General features: G+C 39.2%; 1 protein-coding gene across 4 annotated transcripts in view; it reads left to right on the top strand.

The window, feature by feature from the left end:
• LOC137334164 (serine/threonine-protein kinase WNK2-like) overlaps positions 1-23486 on the top strand; it is a 160826-nt gene that overhangs the window by 39871 nt on the left and 97469 nt on the right. For all 4 annotated transcript variants that reach the window (XM_067998723.1, XM_067998722.1, XM_067998719.1 and 1 more), the window contains exons 2-4: positions 919-1091; positions 5800-6020; positions 7396-7553. In XM_067998723.1, coding sequence (XP_067854824.1) covers positions 919-1091; positions 5800-6020; positions 7396-7553 — 552 coding nt within the window. The remainder of the gene's footprint in view (positions 1-918; positions 1092-5799; positions 6021-7395; positions 7554-23486) is intronic.

Below are 23486 nucleotides of genomic sequence, written 5' to 3'. Positions count from 1 at the left end.
TCACCACACAGATGTCCAGCCCAGTTAGTGATGGCTAAGCTTTCTGAGGGATAAATTACAAAACTGCAGGAAAGTATGAAGCATTTTTTTCTAATAAATGCAAATTTAATGTTAAATATGTCTGATAATCTTTACTTCTAAAGAACTGAGGTTTAAAAGCTGTGATTCCATACAGTTCTAGAATTTTTTAGAAATTCTATTTTGATCACACAGAAAGCTCCATTTTTTTGCTCTGCTTGAAATGTGACTCCTTTACAATGCATTCAAATGTGATATGCTGATACTGAAAGTGGTATAAGGAAATGAAGCCGTATAAATTCACCTTGTGGTAACCAGGGTTAATTAACGGTGTATGTGTGTTAAATATATATTTTAAGTAATTACATTATGGATTTGTCCATTCAGATCCCTGGTAATTTTCTGGCTGCACACCCACAATAAGGGCAGATTATCAATAGGGCACAATTTTCAGGTTGTGGGACACAGGGCTGATTTAAACCATTTGAGGGTGCATTTACCATACAACTTAAACATTGATGCAGAGTGGTTTCCAGCTCTTGCTGGCCAATGGAGTGTAAATCACACCTGGTTACTGGAATTCAGATTTCAGCCAGGTAATGTGAGCAAACCTAGCTGAAACTTGAACTGCAGCTACTGATCTTGGACTGGCAGCTGTAGTGTGAACACAGTCTGAGCGAGAACAAGAGATAAAATAGTTCTATTAAGTGTGTGTGTGTGTGTGTTCCAACATTTAGGATATTCATCTTTCATGGGCTTGGAATAATTGGTATAAGAACTGCAAAATGATTCAGTTGTATTTTTTACACAAGTGAACTGAAGAGTGATGTTAAACTAATTGTACATTCCTCAATTTGACTAGATGTTTAACCTGTTCTTATGTTGTAATTTTCAATACAGGACAGAAAACTTGCAAAGGCAGAGCGTCAACGATTTCGAGAGGAAGCAGAAATGCTTAAAGGATTGCAGCATCCCAATATTGTTCGATTTTATGACTCTTGGGAAACTACTCTGAAAGGGAAAAAATGCATTGTACTAGTTACTGAATTAATGACCTCAGGAACTTTGAAAACGTAAGTATTTCTTCTAAAATTTGTTTTGGTGGAAAGAAAGGAACTGCAGTAATTTATTCAATAAATTATGTTATCGGGAAACAGGTCCTTCAGCGAAGGGAATGAAGCCGATTGGACTTTAAATGATTATGTGCATTTTACCATGCTGATAAATGGAACTAAAATATATTCTATATCAAAACATTGAGTGGGTTAAAGATTCTAAAGGTACTGTACCTGTAGCTGGCATGGTGAAGTAATGTTATATGACTGTTTAATTATAATGGCGCAGTGCCTAATGTCTAAATTAAAACAAATGTCTAAAATCCCATCTATCAAAAAAAAATCGTGTTTACAGACTGGCCAAGATATGTTCAATTGAACAAAACAAAAATATAAAATATAAAAGCGATCAAAAAAAGTCTACCAAATGGAAACTGAGAACAGAAAAGCAAATATTGACCGACAAGCTGAGTTGGCTGATCATGCAGATAAACTGACCAGCCTGGAGAAGATAAGAGTAATTGAAAGAATTAAATTAGGAAGGAAAAATCGTGAAACATTGGAATGAATTACACATTACCCAACCCCTCCCACCCAAGGCAAAGTCTGACAAACCCACCCCCACAGAACAGAAACCTGCAATCTGTGCACCAGGAACAGAAATCCAGCTACTAAGCCCCCATCACTTCATTCAGCAGAAATTCAGTTGAACCCCACACGCTGAGGAGAAATTTGGCCTTCCTCACCCCTTTCTGAGGACAGAGGGCAAACCTGGCCTTCTGCCTCATCCCCACCAAGGATAAAGGTGACTGTACCCCTTCCTCCCCCCCCCCCCCCCCCCCCCCCCACTGAGAAAAAACTGTTCCTTGGGAGAACCCCCAAGCACAAACTTGCCTGTTCCTGGTCCTCTTAAGCCATATCCCACCCCCAGCAAACAGCACCTTGCATTTATGTAGCACCTTGAACACAGAAAAGCATCCCAATGCACTTCACAGAGGCATAATCAGGAAAATAAAAGGATGTCGAGCCAAAGGAGGAGATATTAGGAGAGGGTTTTAAAGGAGGAGAGGAGGTGGAGGGGTTTAGGGAGGGAATTTCAGAGCATGGGGCCTAGGTGGCTGAAGGCATAGCTGCCAATGGTGGGGCAATGCACAAGAGGCCAGAGTCAGAGGAACAGAGTGTGTTTGAGGGGGGTGGAGGGTAGTAGTAGGGCTGGAGGAGGTTACAGTGATGGGGAGGGACAAGGCCATAAAGGAATTTAAACATGTGGATGAGAATTTTAAATTTGAGAGTGAGGACTCTGGAACCAATGTAGGTCAGTAAGGACAGTGGTGATGGGTGAGCAGAACTTGGTGCTGGAAATAATATGGGCAGCGGAGTTTTGGATGAGCTGAAGTTTATGAAGGGTGGAGGCTGGGAGCCTGGCCAGGAGAACATTGGAACAGTCTGGAGGCAACAAAGACATGGATGAAGGTTTAGGCATTAGATGGGCTGAGGTAACAATTGAGGCGAATGATGTTACGAAGATGGAAATAGGTGGTCTTTGTCATGGAGAGGTTATGGGGCCGGAAGCTCAGTTCATGGTAAAATAAGACACCAAGGTTGTAAACCGTCTGGTTCAGCTTGAGACAGTGACTGGGGAGGGGGGTAGAATTGGTGACGAGAGTATGGAGTTTGTGGCAGAGGTTGAAGACAATGGTATTGATCTTCCCAATGTTTAACTGGAGGAAAATGCAACTCATAGAAGACAGAATGTTGGACAAGTATTCTCACAACATGGGCAGTGAAGAGAAATGGTGGAGAGGTAGAACTGGGTGTTAGCGTGCGTGTGGAAGTTGACCCCATGTTTATGAATGATTGCCAATGAGGTCCAACCCCACCCACCTCCCCAAAACTTGCTGAGAAACAACTTGTGCCTCTTCTAGCTCCTCACATAGAAGCAACTCAGCACCAAACCCCACATGGAGCTAAAAAGCAACCCTCTGTAATGTTTGGTTTTTTTTCTCACTCACTCACTCACTCACCTACCTACCTTTACCCCCTTGCCAAAGGGGTGGAATTGGACCCTGGTCCAGTACAGCTGCCTCCTTCCACTGAGAGGAAAATTGGTCCTGGCCCAGTGCCACCCAACCCTTCCCCATTCACTGTTGCTCCCTCTCTTCCTGACCCATTCCTGCACCTGGGTCTAGTGATCCCACTCCTTTCTAATTCGCTTGACCTGAATACTGCATTTGGTCTTGATTCCCTGTGTGGAATGCCATGGGAGATCAACTGATAGCTACATGAAAATTGAAGAGTTTGCTCTTGAGTTTTTTTTTGACTGGAGTTAATAATTGGGTTTGATTCTGGAAATCTAATGGCAAACTTTTTTAATTTAAAACTTCTATGAGGCCTTTTCCCTCTCCAAATTTTGCAGAATGAGCCAATTCAAGCTGTGGTGGAAATACAATTGCCTGATTGTGCCATAATTTCTGCTTCTGAGTTGCAGTGTGTTTCCCTATCTTGCTCTTGCTGGCCAACAAAAGAAGGAAAGGGAAAAAGTGATGGATACCTGTGAATCCTGCACCCAGGCAGGATGGAAGCAAAAATTGGTCAATATTATCTCTGCATTTGGACTGATTTAGGAAGGTTGAAAATTTTCACTTTCTAAATGACTCAACACATCATAATGTTTTGAACATATGACATAAAATTCTTACTGATGGCAATATTATCAATAGCTATTGTCATTAGCCAAATGTAATGCAAAAATTCTTTGTGCAACAAGTGGCTTTGGTTGTTCTGAATATTTCTTCAATGTTAAATGTGGGGAGTTATTTTGCTAAATTTTACATTGGGTTTGCGTTTCATTAACAGGAGGTCACTCAGGTATGACGTTTTACTCTTCAAACCTTTTTTAAAAAAAAATGTAATTTCAACTGAAATGGAAAGTAATGCCACCTGGAACACAGTTTGTTTAAAATCTAAATAAAGGTCTGTGTGGGGAAAAATAGAGGCTGCATGTCAGGCACCTGTTTAATATGTTCGTTGTCAATGGACAGATAAGCACATAAGAAAAAGGAGCAGGAGTAGGCCATACGGCCCTTCGAGTCTGCTCTGCCTTTCAGTCAGATCATGGGAGATCTTATACCTCAACTCCACTTTTCTGCCCGGTCCTCTTATCCCTTGATTTCCCCTAGAGCCCCAAAATCTATCTATCTCAGCCTTGACTATATTCAATGACTCAGCATCCACAGCCCTCTGGGATGGAGCATTCCAAAGATTCACAACCCTCTGAGTGAAGAAATTCCTCCTTATCTCAGTCTTAAATGGCTAACCACATATCCTGCGACTATGCCCTCTAGTTCTAGATTCTCCAGTCAGGGGAAGCAACCTCTCAGCATCTACCTTGTCAAGCCCCTTCAGAAACTTGTATGTTTCAATGAGACCACCTCTCATTCTTCTAAACTCTAGAGTATAGGCCCATTCTACTCAATCACTCCTTATAGGACAACTCTGTCATCGCAGGAATTAATCTAGTGATCCTTTGTTGCACTGCCTCTAAGGCAAGTATATCCTTCCTTGGATAAGGAGACCAAAACTGTATACACTACTCCAGGTGAGGTCTCAACAAAACCCTGTACAATTGTAGTAAGACTTCCTTACTCTTGTACTCCAACTTCCTTGCATGAACAATGCATGAGGGAATTGTATCCAGTGGGTCCTCAAACTCTGTGTTCTGTATGAAGTGTTATAATCATGCATAATAGTCACTGGGAATAGCAGAGTAATTTTCAGTATGATTGCAGGGGAGCAATTGTTGGCATATGACTGTTGTGTGGGTGTAGGGAGGTTGATTAGATTTCAAATGGGCACATTTTACTATGCTCATATGTGGAACAAAAATAGTTAAGTAAATATTATAGCTTGTGGCCTTAACAATGTGTAGCCTTTGTTGTAAAAGATTATTCTTGTTTTCTTGACCCTCAATACTGACTTAAGCTAAAATCATAGAATTATTCAGCACAGAAGGAGGCCACTTGGCCCATCGTGCCTGTGCCGATGTATGTAGGTTTAAAAAAAAATTCAAATAAGCTCTTAAATAAGTAAAATGAGGAATTGGTATAAACCTTTTTGCAGTTTTTCCCTCCTCTCCTTTAAGGTGCTGACTCATTTACTGTGGTACATTACCATGGGTTGCCCATCTCTGCTATCTCTTCCCTAATCCAAAGCTGCTAGTTTTGTAGGCTGGTTATAGCACACCAACTGCTGCCCCAGGTGAGATCAGTTAACTTCATGTAAGTTAGGAGTCAAACCTGGTCTGTTTGGCTACAAAGATGTTACATTTTGAAGCATTGGAATGACTCTCTATTAAATTTTTTCTTTTTTCTATGTACTACTTACACTCGGCCACATATAGAATCCTTAATGATTAAATGTTGCACATTGTATGAAACAACCCTATGTTGTATCAGTTAGCATCTTGGCTTAATAAAGAGCAGTCTTACCGGTGAAATTCACTGTCGGTCAGGTTCCAATTATTGTAGATATTGCAAAATGTTTCACGTGAAGTTAATGAATTTATCTCCTAGTTCCATAACTTTTATTACATTTGACTTAACATGCATAGCTTCAGCTTAAGATTTGAATTGAGTATTTCTGAGGTACTCAGAATTGCTATTTTAATCTTGGTCATGCATGCTGCTGTTACTGTAAACTTGTGTAAAATACTTGTATTTATTTGCAGATATTTAAAAAGATTTAAAGTGATGAAACCAAAAGTTATGCGAAGCTGGTGCAGGCAGATATTGAAAGGATTGCATTTTCTACACACAAGAACACCACCAATTATTCACCGGGATTTAAAATGTGATAATATTTTTATTACTGGACCTACTGGATCAGTGAAGATAGGAGATTTGGGGCTTGCAACTCTAAAACGAGCTTCTTTTGCCAAAAGTGTTATAGGTAAATACCTCAATTCCCTCAGATTTATTATGTTGTTATCCTGCTCTTAGTCATTTTGGTTAGGGGGGAGGAACACTGGATAGAAGATTTTCTTAAAGTATTCTTTGATATTTGTATTTTGTGTCAGTTATGGAGTCTGGTCAAGTTCATAGAAAAAACTTTATACTTCATTACATATAGTTTATTTGTGGCTTGATAGCTTGAGTAGTTGAGACCTTGACTCCAACTCAAAAAGGTGTGAATTTGGGTCTGAGGGCTGTCTTATTGAGTTATCTACTTTTAACTGGCTTGCTATGTGGAGCTTGAGATTATGGGGATGAAATGAAGGAGAATCTGCTTACTTTTCAATTTCACTGTTTGTTTGCAAATACATGAATTTATTTTGAGTTGTTAATCATGAATGTGTTAACATGTCTAAAATTGATTTTTCTATATATTGTCTATCATTATGTCTGTATGAATTCCAAATTAACTTGTATATGGTAAATCTAATATGCTGTAGTTCATTGTGATATTATTGAAATGTTTAATGCAAGATGATTTCTGATTCAGTCCAGGATCATTTAAGATAAATTCCCACAATGTGTGGTTCTGTGTTTGTTTTATTCCTAAAAATGTTTCGTGGCACACCAGGCTGCAGATGGAAAAGATGGCAACAAAGCCAGAAGAGTCTCAAAAGTGACATTGGGAGCACAGAAAGACTTGGATAATTGTACTTGAATTGCCAGTGGGCAAGTTGCAGGTTTCCCTTGCTTAATATATACTTTTGCAGCCCACTTAAGCAAGAGATGGTTAACTACTTTCTAACTTCTACTTAGAATGCAATAGTTCCAGAGGATGGCACCCTCTCAGATAGTTCCACAGGCAGGAGAAGTGAACTGAAAGTTTATTGCTATTATTCTGTTTGCACATTTTGGATGGATACAGAATGTAGTTTGCAGCAATTATTGTGTTTCTGACAAAAACATGGAAAGTCTTTTGCTGCTATAGTCATGAAGTATGCTGAGAGCTGACCACATCTTTTATGTTGGAGGACTCTGGCATGGAGTAAACCATCCTCATTGAGTCCACTGTTCTGCATGGCTTTAGACTGTACTTAGTACAGGAACAGGATTTTTTTTTTTGAAACTTGACTTTTTTAAATATATTAAAACTTAGAAACTACCTAAGCAATAAACTGTGTGTTTAATGAGGTATTTTTTGTTTTATTGAAGACTGTATAAATTGTCAAACTCACTAACCATGCACGCCTAGCACATAGCAAGAAATCACACACCCACAGCCTATGATTTTTTTGTTCACTATTTTCTGTGATAACTATATTAATTGTCAGTTAAGTTGTTAGAATGTTAAATTTTCTTTTAACTGTTTTCAGGTACTCCAGAGTTCATGGCCCCTGAAATGTATGAAGAACACTATGATGAATCTGTGGATGTATACGCTTTTGGAATGTGTATGTTAGAAATGGCTACCTCAGAATACCCATACTCAGAATGTCAGAATGCTGCCCAGATCTATCGGAAAGTTACAAGTGTAAGTGTTCATCATTCAAACGAATGGCCCTTAATCAATGCTTTTTCAGGTAGCAAATTGATTTATAGCTAGTTTGCAAGCTGGCTTAGTAATGTAAACAAATTTGCTGTAATCGTGTCGTGAGCTTTTTGTTTTGTGCACTAAAGTTTTATGCACAACACAATTGTTTCCCAAATCAGTTTGATTTGTACTAAAAGGGAATAGAACTATTCCAAGAATTCTTGCAGAAGCTTTTTGCCTGAAGTCTCGTTGTGTGCTGCCTTTGTATATACAGTTTCCATATACGAATATTTCAAATTGCATATTGTACCGTCGGATTTAGCACCAAATAGGTTAACAGCATTTTTGACACAGTTCAATTTGTTATAACTTTGACGTTCAAAGGACATAACTGTTTTAATGTGAGAATTTATTAAATGTACAGTGCTGCATAATTTTTACACCACTTAAATTTAAGAAATTTCAACCTTTATTCCCTCTTCTATGTGTCCCCACCCTTTTTTCCATTTTCTTTTTATGTTTCAACAAATACTTTCTAATTGATTATTAGACACTAGATGTTGCATACAACACAGCTGCACAGGAAAAGAACCAATGTAATGTAAACCCTGAATTGGCGATCTTTCCAAAATACATACCACTTGTTTCAACACATATTTTGTGAAAGAAAAGTTATAGCCTTCCCTCAATATGATTGTTGAATAATATTCACTGAGGACTACTTTTGTAGACATCCCAAATTCAAGTCCATCAAACTGAAAAAGTCAAAGGCAGCCAGTCCCATGTGCTCTCTTCATGCAATATTACTGTTGTAATTCAGGCTTGCTCCCAATAAAGTTAAACTCAAAGCACTCTCCATAACAACTATCTCCTCTGAACATAAACTTGTTTTCTTATATATGACGCAAATGGGTATAGTATGCCGTGGGATTACCAAGTATGGTTTTACCTCTGCATTTCGCACTGAAGATTGCATGGGTGATCACATTTTCCTGCTCAATCTGAAAAGCAGAAATTATCATGCTATGGAACTACCATTCAGGCTATAGCTAATAGTCAAATTTATTTACAAGGAATATAATTACACAGAAGCAAAAGAATGTAGCAAGAAGCCAGAAATACAGTATACTTGTATGACATTAAAACTGCTCTGAAACCAAGTTCAAAATCTCACACGCACGCACTCTTAGGAATGTAGGTAGCAAAGATTACTTTTAAATTCACACCATTATGCCTAGCTGAAGTCATAAGAAAAGATGCTAGCACAATAATTTTAGTGTGTGAGGTAAAAGGCTAATGAAATGTGGGCTTTTATCACATGGGGCTGGAATACCAAGGGGAGGAAGCTATTCTTCAGTTATACTGGAACTTGGTCAGACCCCATCTGGAGTACTGCCTTCAGTTCTGGGCACCACACCTCAGGAAGCATATGTTGACCTTGGAAGGGATGCAGCACATATTCATCAGAATGATCATAAAAAAAATTTTTCATAGAAAATTTACGACACTGAAGGAGGCCATTCGGCCCATTGTGTCCGCGCCGGTAATCCTGATATCAGGGCTTAAAGGATTAAATTATGAGGCCAGGTTGCACAATTTTGGCTTGTATTCCCTTGAGTTTAGACGGTTGAGGAGTAATCTAATGAGATGTTTTAAATGATAAAGGAATTCATTCGGGTAGATAGAAAGAAACTATTTTGTCTGGTGGGGGAATCCAAAACAGCGGGGCACAGTCTTTGGAGTTAGGCCATTTAGGAGTGAAACCAGAAAGCACTTTTTCACATACGGTCATGGAAACCTGGAACTCTTGTCCCTCAAAAGACACTGGATACTGGGTCAATTGAAATATTCAACTGAGATCAACAGAGTTTTTTTGGACAAGGGTATCAAGCGGTCGGGATCTAAGGTGGTTAAATATCGTTGAGTTACAGATCAGCCATGATCTGATTGAATGGTGGAATAGCTCGAGGGGCTGAATTGCCTATTCTTGTTCCTAACAAGCAAAAAGGCCTATTCTTGTTCCTAACAAGCAAAAATATTTCTTGTCTGAATAAAACCCTAACTTTTTCTCTTTGAAAATTGGATACTGCAGGAGAACTTGGTAGCTCCAGTAATAGTGTGTTGACCATTAATTTGAAGATTGAGGAGGGAAATAGAGAAGAAATTTTAAAATAAACTTGGACAGCTCCTGTTACAGAATCTGATTGTTTCTTTGGTGTGGTTGAATACAGGAGGGTTTTAAGATAGCAGCCAGAAAAGATTGAATTTTGAGATGTTATCAGCTCCTGCTTTGTGAACTTGATGACAACCAAAAACAGTGAGCTGTCATAATATAACTGGTCTAGTTCATCCTTGCAGTATTCAAAGGGACAAAATATCCTTTTAGTTTAAGGAGAGTAACCAGGCTTTAGCTCGTGGTGAAGCTTTTCATTTTTTTTCTTGAACCATGGCATAAAAGGCAAAAGATTTGAATGAATTTATTAGTGGCATATGCTGTAAAAAGAAGAAAATACAGTACAGATCACAGTGCACTGTGTTGGAGAGTTTTCACTTTGCTACAATGAGCATGCAGGTCAGAGATGATGAGGATCAATTCTGCCAATTCTGAACAAAGAGAATTAAATACCAATTAAATATATTGCTGTTAAGCATTTGGGAAGTACCACATCAGTTGAATAATGCTTTTCTCACTCAATTCAAAAATAACAAGTGAATTTTAAAAGCTATCCTCACTGAGGAGTGAGATGAGCTTTTCAAAGGTTTTGTGTAATTTTTCGCTGCTTCAATAGTGGAAAGCTTTTTTTTCTGATGAGGCAATATCTTGAATTAAGAACTATTATGATTTCACTCACTACTAAAATTCCACATATAAAGTATCCTGCTCCCTGACAATAATGGCTAAAGAGTAATTTAAAAAGAAAATTAAAATGTAAAGCACTGGGATTATAGTCACTTTACAGTTCAGTGAATCTATTACCAAATGTACAATTCATAGTAAAACTTGAGGTGGCAGGAAATTGGAAATTCTTGGAGAATTTGGAACAATTGTGAGATTGGATCCTGTCTCAATAAGCATCCAAAAGATGTCAGAGCTGCTACACTAATTATCGGTATGGGCATAGAAGCATTAAAAATACTTGATCTTTACTTTTGAGATAGATAAAGACAACACATACAGAGGTAGTTCTTCACTGGATGGAACGATTTTGTTTTGGGAGACTAACGAATCCTATAGAGGCAACAATCAATTACGTAGAATTACATAGAATGTACAGCACAGACGCAGGCCATTCAGACCAACTGGCCCATGCTGGTATTTATGCTCCACACGAGCCTCTTCCCTCCCTACGTCATCTAACCCTATCGGCATATCCTTCTATTCCTTTCTCCCTCATGTGTTTATCTAGCTTCCCCTTTAATACATCTATTTTAGTCGCCTTACCTACTCCTTGTGGTTGTGAGTTCCATATTCTTAACACACTCTGGGTAAAGAAGTTTCTCCTGAATTTATTGGATTTATTAATGACTATCTTATATTTATGGCCCCTAGTTCTGGTCTCCCCTGCAATTGGAAACATCTTCTCTGTCTACCCTATCGGGTCACCCCTCCGTCTTCTCTCTTCTAGATAAAAGAGCCCCAACCTGCTCAATCTTTCCTGTTAGGTATAATCTCTCAGTTCTGGTGGTATCCTGGTAAATCTTTTTTGCACCTTCTCCAGTGCCTCTATATCCTTTTTATAATACGGAGACCAGAACTGTTCCGAGTACTCCAAGATCCAGACAAAATAATACAAGCCGCATTCAGCAATTCTACACATCTTAGCTAGAAAATGTGATTGTGGGACCCTAGAAAAAATTGTAATCAGAGGTAAAATAGTTAGTGCAATATAGAAGAGACTTTTACAAGAACCAAAACTGACATTGAAAGCTTGCACTGACTTATGTAAATCTCTAGCGTTATTCCCCTGTGCGCAAATCGTGAGGTCCAAGGAGCTCAAGATATTGGACCTCAGACCTCATTGTAATAAAGACAGTGCTGCGGGGTGTAGTAGGTGCTCTTGGAGTCGGCGTCGTGGGCTGTGAGTTGGGGGTGGGGTGGGGGGGTGGAAGAAGTGGTCGCGGTCAGGGCCTGGAGGTTTGAGATTGGGAATCTCTGGACCGCGAGCAGCGGCGATCAGGATGGTGATGTTAAGTGCTTACCTTTTTACTTATGCGATGTTTAAGCTTTGGTTTGCTCCTCGGGGAAAACTATGTTGCAGCAGGGACTGGATGTAGGTGTTAGACCCTTATTTGCATATGCAAATGACCTAATGCCTGCTTCAGGCTTGGGTGAAGGGCGCTTTTTGTTTGTCCTTACCCAATATGGTGGGCGGCGCACTTCAGGTCAGAAGTGTGTGCATGCTTCCTGCCTGACATTTTGGGACCTTAGGAGGCCGCAGAGCGCCTGAAAAATGGGCGCTACGTGGCCCAATTTAACCCCCAGAGAATTTTCAGTAAAGCAGCTGAAAGAAAACAAGGTACTCAGGAAGAAGTGCAATACTTGGGAAAAGGAGAAAATGATTCCAGGTGCCAAGCCCAAAAAAATTTGGAAAGCTCCTGAAAAAGAAATATTGCAGAAAATATCATGTCAAAGAAAGAAGGCTTGGGGTTGAAAGTGCAATATGTGTAGAGAGCTGAAGCAGCTTCTCAGCCAAATGGCCAAAGTCCAGAAAGTGGAATAAAGGCAAATAGTTATGTACTGTAGATAAAGTTGCTTATGACTCAGATGAAGGTTACATTCCGTCGCTTGAAGTTGGATCTGAAGAAGATTAGTATGCCAACAAATTATATACAACATGCTCAAAAAGTAAATCAGATTTCAGCTAGACTGTGGTGCAGAAATCAATATTCAATCTGAGAATGAATGAAAGACTCTGATCCAAGTGGCAGAACACTTCAGGATTCTATTCAATTCATGAAGCCATTGAGTAAAAGAGTCAGTGTTTAAAAATCCAGAGAACAACCAGAAGTACAAACTAATTTTAAAATAGTGCCAAATACATGCAGACCTGTTCTAGATGCTAGCACTATTCAAGTATGTGCAACCTGTGACAGTGATTCATGAGAGCATTACGATAATGCATGATTTATCAAAGCTCTGAAAACATGGTGTGTCCAAGAATCAGGATGTCTTCAAAGAATGGGATCTTGAAAATGATTACAAGATCTCACTTACACAGTTGCCAGCTGGAAAATTATTACTAGCTGTTAAAGAATGTGAAGAAGCACATCATTGAGCTTATTAATGGGAAAACTCTTGCACCATTCAGTGTCCCAACTGACTGGATCTCTTCAGTGTGGTAATGAAAGGAATGATAGGCCTGAACTTGTGAAACAACAATTTTCATTTCTATAGTGTCTATAACATAATAAAATGCCCCAAGGCGCTTCACAGGAGAGTTATCAGACAAGATTTTTAATACACTGTTAGTCGATCTCCAGTGGTGCTATACACAAAGTCACAAGCCAAATATAGTGTTCAGGTGAAGCAGGGTTACAGGGTGGAGGATGAGTGGACCAGTACATACAAACATAATTCAGTCCCTATTTAGAAGTCATTTTTTTGTCTTTTTATATATTTCCATTATAAATTCCTATGTTCACATTTATAATAGTAACTGTCTGTAAACTTGTCACACTGTAATTGTGCTCTTTCACCCAGGAACAGCACCACAGGAAGTTAATTCATACATAAGATTTAAGTGAAACAATTAATTTGTTGATGCCAGGCATGGGTTTGAGTATATTTTAGATGGAGATGGGTCTGCTGACAACCTTTTCAACACTATTTAGAAGATACAGATGGTTGTGCATGCCTTTTGGGATCTCTGCAGCTCCTGAAAAATTTCAAAGTATTCACGAAGCACTTGAAAATCTGGATGGAGTTGCTGTTGTGGTAAATGATTTTTTAATATATAGTAGAGATAAACAGGATCATGATCAGAAGTTAGAAGCCCTGTCGACACACAGGCATCAAACTGAACAAGGTTAAAATGAAGTTCAAAGAAGTGAAATGTTTGGGTCATAGTCACTGAAGGTGGACGATCACTAGATCCTGCTGAAGTTGAAGTAGTGCTTAAGATGCCTTCTTCCATTGACAAACAAAATATCCAGAGAATTCTTGAAGAGCTGTCTGCATCAGTTTGCTCTGTTATCAGAGGTAGCTGGTCCTCTTTATGACCTGCTAAGAAAAGGAGTTTGCTTTACATGTGAATGTCACCATAAGCAGTGTCTGGTAGAGGTCAAGTACTAAAGTACTTTTGACATCAATAGGAAGTCCTTTCCCTGTGTAGCACATCTGAAAGAGGACTTGGAGCACGTCCCGAACCAGAAGGTCGGCTTGTGGCTTATGCCTCATCTCGAACTGAAAGAGATAAATTACTAAAAAAAAAATTCAACCATTATTTCTGGTTTGGAGAAATTCAAGTAGTGTATCTTTGGAAAGGAATCTTAAACTGCTTGAATCATTTTTTAAAAAAGAGGAAATGAGCGCACCCAAAAAAACTCCAGGGAATGATTTGATCTCTTCAATGAGAGGCAAGGAGATGTTTCTTGTTAACATGTTGAGCATTGTGCATCTACCTCATATAGCCAGAAAAGCAGAGAATGGGGAATTTGTGTCAAGTGATGCATGTACAGAAAAAGAGATCAAAACCAGCAATATGCTGCAATTTTTACCCTATATGAAGATGGAATGAACAGGATTTAAAAAGCTTCTGGAATTGATGAAAAACTGAAATGGTTGACTGACCTCGCACAAGAGAAAAGTGCCACTCCAAATTGCTGTGTATGTCAACATTAGAGATTAACTCGGCATACAGGACAAATTGATATTTGAGGAAATTCAGTATTTATACTGTGTGTGAGAATAGATGAAATGCAGAGTCTATTTCAACCATATTTGAATCCAAGGCTGTCTGTGGAGAATTACAATGTACCATGTAAGATACTGGGTAGCGCAGCAGCTCAAAGCCTGTTTGGCAGATTAGATATTACTTCGTACAGCAAGTTGACTTCTTAACTGACTGATGTAGAAGGGAGATTCTTTCCCAGAAAAGCCAAACAAGCCAGGTTATAAAATAAAGGCACCAAACAGCTTGATCAGTTTTTTTAAGAGAAAGAGAAGTTGTCAGAGCTCAGCTATAAGGAACCGGAACTTGATACCAGTACAAGTGCAACAGCAAGTAAACATTCAATCTTGCAATTTGAAGGAATGAAAATGGAAGGATCTTTAGGAGGGACCATGCATACATGTAGGAAACACAACCATCATTTGTGGAATGACAGTGACAGATAATCCAACTAAACAGTGAATCAGTGCAGTAATTAGAACTGAGATTATTCCAGGGCTTAAATTCTGAAGACAGGTTGCAGAAACTTGGCTTATATTTCCTTGAATTTAGACGGTTGAGGGTGATCTAATCAAAGTCTTTAAAATGATAAAAGGGACAAGATAGAGAAAATACTTCCTCTGTTGGGGGAATCCAGAACAAGGAGGCACAATCTAGAGCTAGACCTATTTGGAATGAAATCAGGAAGCACTTTTTCATGCAAAGGATAGTGGAAATCTGTAACGCTCTCTTCCAAAAGGTTGTGGATGCTGAGTCAGTTGAAATTTTCCAGACTGAGATCCCAGGTAACAGTAGCAAGGGATATGGATCAAAGTTGGGTGAATGGAATTGAGGTACAGATCATCCATGATCTAATTCAATGGTGCAATTGGCTTGAGGGACTGAATAGCCTACTCCTGTTCCTATCTTCTCAGCACTGATTAACAAGTGCCAGTGCTCTAACGAGGTATGGTAGAGTTGTGCAAAAAACACATAATTATCTGTGACTTTGTGCAAACTGTTTATCAATTGTAATGTTCAATAGTATTTAGATTTTGTCATTGTTTTTTAAAAGTTTGTTTTATTTTTGAGTAGGGCAATGTATTGATCATGGTGTAACTTCGTGTCCATAGTCAAGTAAAAGAAGTTCCCTGACTCTTGTCATCTGACCTGGAATGTTTGTATGATTGTCAGTTGCATTTGGTTAGTTAACATGGCTGACCAATAAAAAGCATATTTTTAAGTTCTCAAGTCTTCTCTCGTCTGTTGCTGACTGAAATTAATAACAAATGCTACGATAATATAACTTTCATTGTCAAAAAGCAGTAATAATGGTTTTGGGGCTGCAGAATTGCCTTAGTAGTGCCAGTTAACCATTTGTATTTGGGAGAGATAGCTTACCATCATCTTACACTCTCCTCAGAGTGCAGTGCCGCATCTGAGCAGAGAGCTAGTTGTGTAAACATAGGTCGGAAGAGGCTTGCATATGCTACAATCTGCACTATGTAGATTAAAATAGAAATGGATTGGTGTACTTCTGAGCTGCACAGGAACTGAGGGTTCCCAGAATTTTAGCCAGAATGAAAGAATGCGTTTGATATCATAGCCATAAAATATGATTTAAGCATTTAAATAAAAATCCTCAGACATGGGACTTGAACATCCATGCCTGCAAATTGCTAATGGCCCTGATGAAGTTGTTATTATCTCATTGCATATCCCACTCTTTCTATAAAACAGTTATCCAGAGCAGCACTAGACTGAGGTGAAGCATGTGTAACACAGCCATACTTTATAGTTTCCTGTGCTAAAGCCATATGAACCTACAAAAATTGGGAAGATAGGACATCCAGCCATACAAGTGCTCATCCACCCACTGGATAGGGAAACCTTGTGCACCACTTCCCAACTGCTGGTAGTACTTACGTCTGTGGGAAACAGAACACCGGAAGAAAAAGCCTGTGGCCAATTTCAGCAAAAGATGTGGAAAATATCTCCCTTCTTCCATAAAGCAATCAAGCAAGCTTCAGGAGACCATGGTTGCCCATGGCATATCACTAATTGAGCTTAACTAATGCTCACTGCCCCTCTCTCCACAAATATGCTGTAATGCCCTCTTCACTTCTTTCTTAAATAACTATAACATTATCATACCTGTCACAGTCTTTAATCGAGTTAGGTTTAGGTGATATCAGAGCAATTGGGTTGAGAGCCAAAACATCTGTAATGCTGAATTATTTACATACGAGTAACTCCCAGTTGCTTTTGAGTTTTGATGTGGAGATCTAAAATTTGTAATTACATTGTTTCATTAATAAACATCTAATCAATTTCATTGAGTCTTTCTGTAGGATACATTGAATAACCCAAGGGCCTAAGTTGGAGAACGTCTCAATTTCACATTTTTAAAACTTCACCAATCTCCGCTTTATATAGAGTCAGAGCTGTTGGAATGTGAATGTTTGGTGTTACACTTCTGTGCATCCTATTATTTTGTATACCCAAGATAAAAATCAAATTTTTAGTTAAGTGAAGTATAACAAAACAGTGGTTGCTTATTATACTACATCTACCCTGGCATCCAGAATAATTCTATTGCAATTCACTTAGTGTTGCTGATGTGTGATCAGAAGTCTGGATTATATTGAAGACCTGGAATCTATGGAATTGCATAACACAGACACAGGGATTGCACACTGTAGTTAAGCTTAAAACAATAGCAAAATACTGCAGACCCTGGAAATCTAAAACAAAAACAGAAAACGCTGGAAACACTGAAGTCAGCATCCTTGGAGAGAGCAACTAAGTTAACATTTCAGGTCGATGACCTTTCATCAGAACTGGACGATGTTAGAGATGAACAGCTTTTATGCAAGTGTAGAGCCAGAAATGGTGGGGTGGGGGGGAGCAGGAAAAAAACAAAAGGGAGAGCAGGAGTGCTTAAATGAAAAAAGTTATAATGGTGCAAGGCAAATTGACGTGATAAGGAGACAAGTATAGAAACCAAAGATGGGTCCAGAGGATGTCAAAATGGTTACAGTAGAATACCAGAGGAGGAGGGAAGCATGGAAAATCTGACAAAGTGAAGGCTCCCATGGCCCAGGAATGTGGCGGAAGAAAGGCAGGTAGACCCCCAGGGGTGCAGACCATCCTACCGGCCATGTACTGATGGGGAATCCCCACCCCAAGCACCAGCCCACACCACCTCCACTTCCGGTGGCTCTGGTGTAACCATTCTCCATTACCAGCACCTGCTGTTTGAGAGAAAATGGGAGTGGTGGTTAAGGTCTAAAGTTGCTAAACTCAATGTTACAGCCAGAAGGCTGTAAAGTGCCTAGTAGGAAGATGAGGTGCTGTTCCTTGAGCTTGCGTTGAGCTTCATTTTTTTTTATTCGTTCATGGGATGTGGGCGTCGCTGGCAAGGCCAGCATTTATTGCCCATCCCTAATTGCCCATGAGAAGGTGGTGGTGAGCCGCCGCCTTGAACCGCTGCAGTCCGTGTGGTGAAGGTTCTCCTACAGTGCTGTTGGGAAGGGAGTTCCAGGATTTTGACCCAGCGACGATGAAGGAACGGCGATATATTTCCAAGTCGGGATGGTGTGTGACTTGCAGGGGGACGTGCAGGTGGTGTTGTTCCCATGTGCCTGCTGCTCTTGTCCTTCTAGGTGGTAGAGGTCGTGTGTTTGGGAGGTGCTGTCGAAGAAGCCTTGGCGAGTTGCTGCAGTGCATCCTGTGGATGGTACACACTGCAGCCACAGTGCGCTGGTGGTGAAGGGAGTGAATGTTTAGGGTGGTGGATGGGGTGCCAATCAAGCGGGCTGCTTTGTCCTGGATGGTGTCGAGCTTCTTGAGTGTTGTTGGAGCTGCACTCATCCAGGCAAGTGGAGAGTATTCCATCACACTCCTGACTTGTGCCTCGTAGATGGTGGAAAGGAAGAAAGGCAGGTAGATCCCCAGGGGTGCAGACCATCCTACCGGCCATGTACTGGAACAGTGTAGGAGGCCAAGAACAGAGGTCAGAGTGGGATGGAGAATTGAAGTGACGAGCAACCGGAAGCTCAGGGTCACGCTTACGGACTGAGCAGAGATGTTCAGCAAAGCGACAACCTATTTCCTGGAGACCAGCAACATAGATTGAAGGGAAATTATGGCTCTTGTGTATCTGTATTTATAGTGCTAACACTGTTTCATACCAGTATGTGAAGCACACAGGCAAGTGTGTTTACTTTTACTTTGTTTTGGAAAATGACTACGTTGCGTGGGGCTTACATTGTTTCCTCTAGGCTGTTACAGCTACATTAAGTTCATTCTACCGAGAATTGTACTGTAAATTGATAGCTGTAGGTGCAAATGTCTCGTGCAGTGACTTGGCAATAATGTCTCTAGTTTACTTTATCTCTCTCTCTTCCTCCCCTCCCATTTCCAACAACCAGCTTTCAAAGAATGTTCTACATTTTAACCTTTTTTCTATCCTTCTGATTTCTCTTTTTATTGTGAATAAACTCAGTTAGTGTTGAAATCCTAAGGTTTATTTATTCTTGAAGCGTTTAACGAACCTTACCAGTGACCTCTGGTTGATGCGATTCCTAAATTTTAAAATTTACATTGAATATCGTGGATCTTTCCTGCTAACTGATCCATAACACCTGTTTGTGCTGTCTTGTGATGTAATGAATGTCAGAAATGTGGGATATTCTGCAAACTCTGTAAATGGACTAGCTGTGATGTTTTTTAATTTGGAATACTATTCTGGCTGCAAGGTTACCTAAGTTCCATTTCCTCCAGACACTGGGACCTGTTCTGCGTCTGACCAGAAGCATACTTGAAAAGGAAATGTGTGTTGGAAGGGAATACCTTCAGGAAGTTTTAAGGAAAGATGCACTGACTAAGCAATGTTCTGTCCTGCCTTATATGGCGGAAGAGAAAGCATTGGGCTCTTCCTGTGGCACATCCATCCTCCACTGTTAGTCACAAGTATGCCTATCATCAATTCTCAACAACTGGCCCAGTGTCACTTGTGTCACAGAGTGACTGTAGAATTGTCTTTGACTGCTGAGATGGCTTTGGTGCAGCTTTAGGCAATTGCTATGGAATCACTGTGTTTCCCCTCAATTGATATGAAATAGGAGGAAGATGGTCCATTTGCTCAACACCCCCCATAGACATTCTTCGAAAAGAAAGTGTGAGGTTTCAACAGATTTTTTTGTTGAGAAAAAAATAACAAAATTTGAAGAATACTCTTGTGTTGTCTTTTGTCCATAGAAAGACTTCATCAAATAATTCTTTGCGTTGGTTGGTGTGTTTGCCAGCCAGACATTCCCTGGATTTCAACTCCTTCCTCCCATGTCAGCAACCACAAAAATTGTGAGAATTTGTCAGGCAGTTCTGGTAGCTTTTTGCTTAGATAAAGTATACTAAGTATCAATAGTGATGCCAACCATTAGCAGAGTTCCCATTATTTTTCATGGTCAGACAAGATATGGGAAATCTACTATTCTAGGCAAAGTTCCCAATCTCTTTAAAAAGTAAAACAGTTAGATTCCTGTGAAAGAAAATGTTTGCATGAAGATTGTTATGACTACCACTTGCATCCTTTGAAAATCAAGGTAAGATAACTTGGATAACAATACCTAGGTAGCTTTGGTGCTGCAGTTGTTGTTCTGTGGATATCCCTGACATTGCTACTAGAACAGTGGTCCAGGATATCAAATTGCACAGATGTGTATAGTTGAAGATCTTTGATTTTCTTGTAGATCTCCAAAAATGGCCCTTTGTTAGGTAAAAAGACTCTGAACTTTGTACGACTCCTATCCAACCAAAAAATCTGCCCACTTGACTTGTGCAATGGCTATCTTTTGGGTCAATGTACAAAGTATTCTTCTTTGAGTTTTTTGTAGGGCAACTACCTCAATTTAAAGCAATACTGCCTTGATGCTACAACTCATGACACTTAATATTTTGGCACTGCAATTCTCTAAGCTGTATTGAATATATAGGTCTTTGAAGTCCCATTGCCAGTTTCTGTACCAATTTGGTGTACGATTTTATGTGCAGCGGTTAAACGAACAACAAAGAAACCTACTATCTGTTCCCATTTATTTTCTTTCTGACCTAATATTGGGTGGCTCAGGAAGTACATAAATGTAAATACATTTAGTTGAATTATATTCCTGATGTCGCATTTTTATCCCTTTTGTCTTTTAACCTTTGTCCTTCCTAGTGAAGTTTTGTCTGTTTGTGCAATACACTGCAGCAGTGTTTTGGGACTGGACAGGGTGCAGATCCTAATGATGCAGAGTCTGATGATTAAATCTATAGCCACTTGTGCAGGTTTTGATTTATGACAACAGATAGCTTGGATCTGAGCCCAAATGCTTGAGTATGTATTTGAAACATACTGTAGTATGCTACAGGATTTTATAGAGATGAGTAAACTGCACCCCTTGGGAATTATTACCTGCAATATTTCTGCACATGTTGGCTGTCAGGAAACCTGCATTGCAGCTGGAGATATCTCCAGCAGCAAAAACAAAGGTTCAAGAATTTGTTTACTTCTGTTGTTTTTCTTGAATTAAATTGACGAGGGAGCTCTTCTATTTTGAGCCTCAGGTCAAGTATAATGTGGCTAGGTGCAGAGCAAAGCCGCCTCTACTCACCCAATAGTGTGGCTTGATCCAGATGGCACTATTTCCTGCACCAGCCTCCCTTATTGTCTTGAGTAAAGTTGATAACTTGTGCTGAATATTCTGACATTTTTGGCTGTGGGCCATGCCTACTCATTGCAAATAGGATCTTTAACAACTAGCAGGGAGATAAAGGGCTAGGTTTACAACCTGTTCGTGGTCAATGGGCAGAAAATGTAGCCTGAGGGGTTCATCCCATCAGTCTCTACTGCATTTGGACTTTTTTTTTACATGTTCAAGGACAATGTCCTAACCCCCATGCAAGTTTTTCAAAATTTAGTTTAAAACACAGATAGCTTTGTTCCTTACATTAACAGAACTATTATTTAGATTCACAAAAGTTAGAATAAATAGTAATTTATTCTGCAATAATTATATTCTCCCATTAGATTTGAAATATGAGTACGATTGAATGACCAAGTGAGCTGCCATGTTTAAACAATGTTTAACTGGCAATACACTGATCTGGTTTTCACCAGGATTAAAAGAAAGGGTATACTTTTGTTCGAACAGAAATATCTGTATTTTAGTAACTACTTCTTAAGTTATTCAGTTTTTCTTTAACCTCAGCCACATAAATTTGATATTTTCCTTTGACAGCAGTTACTTTCCAGGTAATTTGTACTGTGAACTTTATCTGGCTTTTTTTGAGGAAGGTAATTCAGTCAAGTGAAAAACTCATTATCTTAGGAACTACTTTGTTTCACTGTTCAGTGGGACCAAAGAATACTGCCTGAAGGTCATCAAAGTGGAATATAAATAGAAAATGTTGCATTTTTATTTTAAGAGTAAAAATTATTTAAAATATTTCTATATTTTCTTATTTTCTGCTTTCCTTGTGCCCGACATGGCTGTAAGAGGACAGAAAGGCAACAGTGCCTCCCCAAAAGGCCATTGTCAAATACATGAATAGAGCTCAGGGTGACACTGTTAGAAGATGGGTGTTGTTTCACATTTATAAAATACTTTAAGATTTGCATTTTTATTGGAGATAAATATCTTCATGTCAGCCAGTTGAATATATGCAATACACTACTTATGAATGATATGAAAACTATTTGACAGATTAATGCTTGTGTGGGGGAAGTAGTGAAAGTGGAAGTATTTTTTGCTGATTTGATGGCATGAAGCCAATAACTTAATTTTGTATCAAATACCAGCCTGGACACAATTAAGATCTATCCACTTGTGGGATGACAACCCAGCCACTTTCAATTGAATTATCTTTTCAGTCTTGCACAAAGAGTCTTATTATATGTCCTGGCAGGCTGAGACTATTTTATAATGGCATCTGTCATAAGTTTTCAATTGTATATTAAAAAGTGTTTATACATAAATTATAAATGTACCATTTATAATTTATACCTACATTGTCTGCACTCTTCAATGTTTCAGAACAATAGGCAATGGCAAACAGTGAAGAAAGAACTAGGTTTTTCATTCATAAATACTTGCTTCATGTCCCGATCTTCTTAATTTCAACCCCCCATGCTATTTTGAAACCACTGCAACAAGGTGCACAAGAGCTGCCTGATTACTTCCCTGCTTGTCTTTTTTCTCTTTGTCTCCCTTCCCATTCAGTTTATGTTTGGAAGTATCTGGCCTACATCTGAGTCTGAGAGCTGTGCATCATTATTCCTGCACTACATGCATTCTGTTTTCTGTTCAGTGTAGTTAAAGTTAAATTCACTGTTACGTGGTTGTACATGCATCTAAGTTTATCAGTTCAAGGATACAGCTGCAACTTGCTTCATTTTTCAAGCAGGTTTCTTGTCTCAGAATTGAAGATAATATTTGTGGGGTATTTTTGGCAGAAAGCACGTCTGTAATCTGGTCAATAAATTGGAGTAATCAATGTAAACAATAAAATGGTGATTGGAGTTGGACACAAGTCCTGATTTTTAAAACAACGTTTATGTTGCTCAGTGAGATTTCAATCCTTTTTTCTTGGAACAGTATTTTTAGTCATTTGTGCACCAATATAATCCTGTGTTGTGGAATTTAAGTAGGTATTGTTCTCTGGGAAAAATCCATCTTTGTAATAATATATTGCATGTTTTGATCAGTTGTTTTCAACGTGAGTATTCTGTTCCTCATTTTAAGCTTTGCAAGATATAACTAGGTTAACTTAATCGGATCTTTTTTCTAGCGTTTGGAAAGAATACATTACTCTGGATTTGCAAATGGGGCTAAGGTTCGGTATCAAAATTAAATTGAAATTTCATTAACATACCAAAGTATATTGAGTTCAGTGCGTATTGCTATAGACTGCTAGTGAGTATAGGAACAGGAGAAAAGACCAGATGAATGCGTGGCTGCAGGGATGGTGTAGGAGGGAGGGATTTAGATTCCTGGGACATTGGGACCGGTTCTGGGGAAGG

This window comes from Heptranchias perlo, chromosome 17 (assembly GCF_035084215.1).
Source record: "Heptranchias perlo isolate sHepPer1 chromosome 17, sHepPer1.hap1, whole genome shotgun sequence".
Classification (NCBI taxonomy): Eukaryota; Metazoa; Chordata; class Chondrichthyes; order Hexanchiformes; family Hexanchidae; genus Heptranchias; species Heptranchias perlo.
The sequence above is the reverse complement of the archived record's forward strand: the minus strand, read 5'-3'. Positions and strand labels throughout refer to the sequence as shown.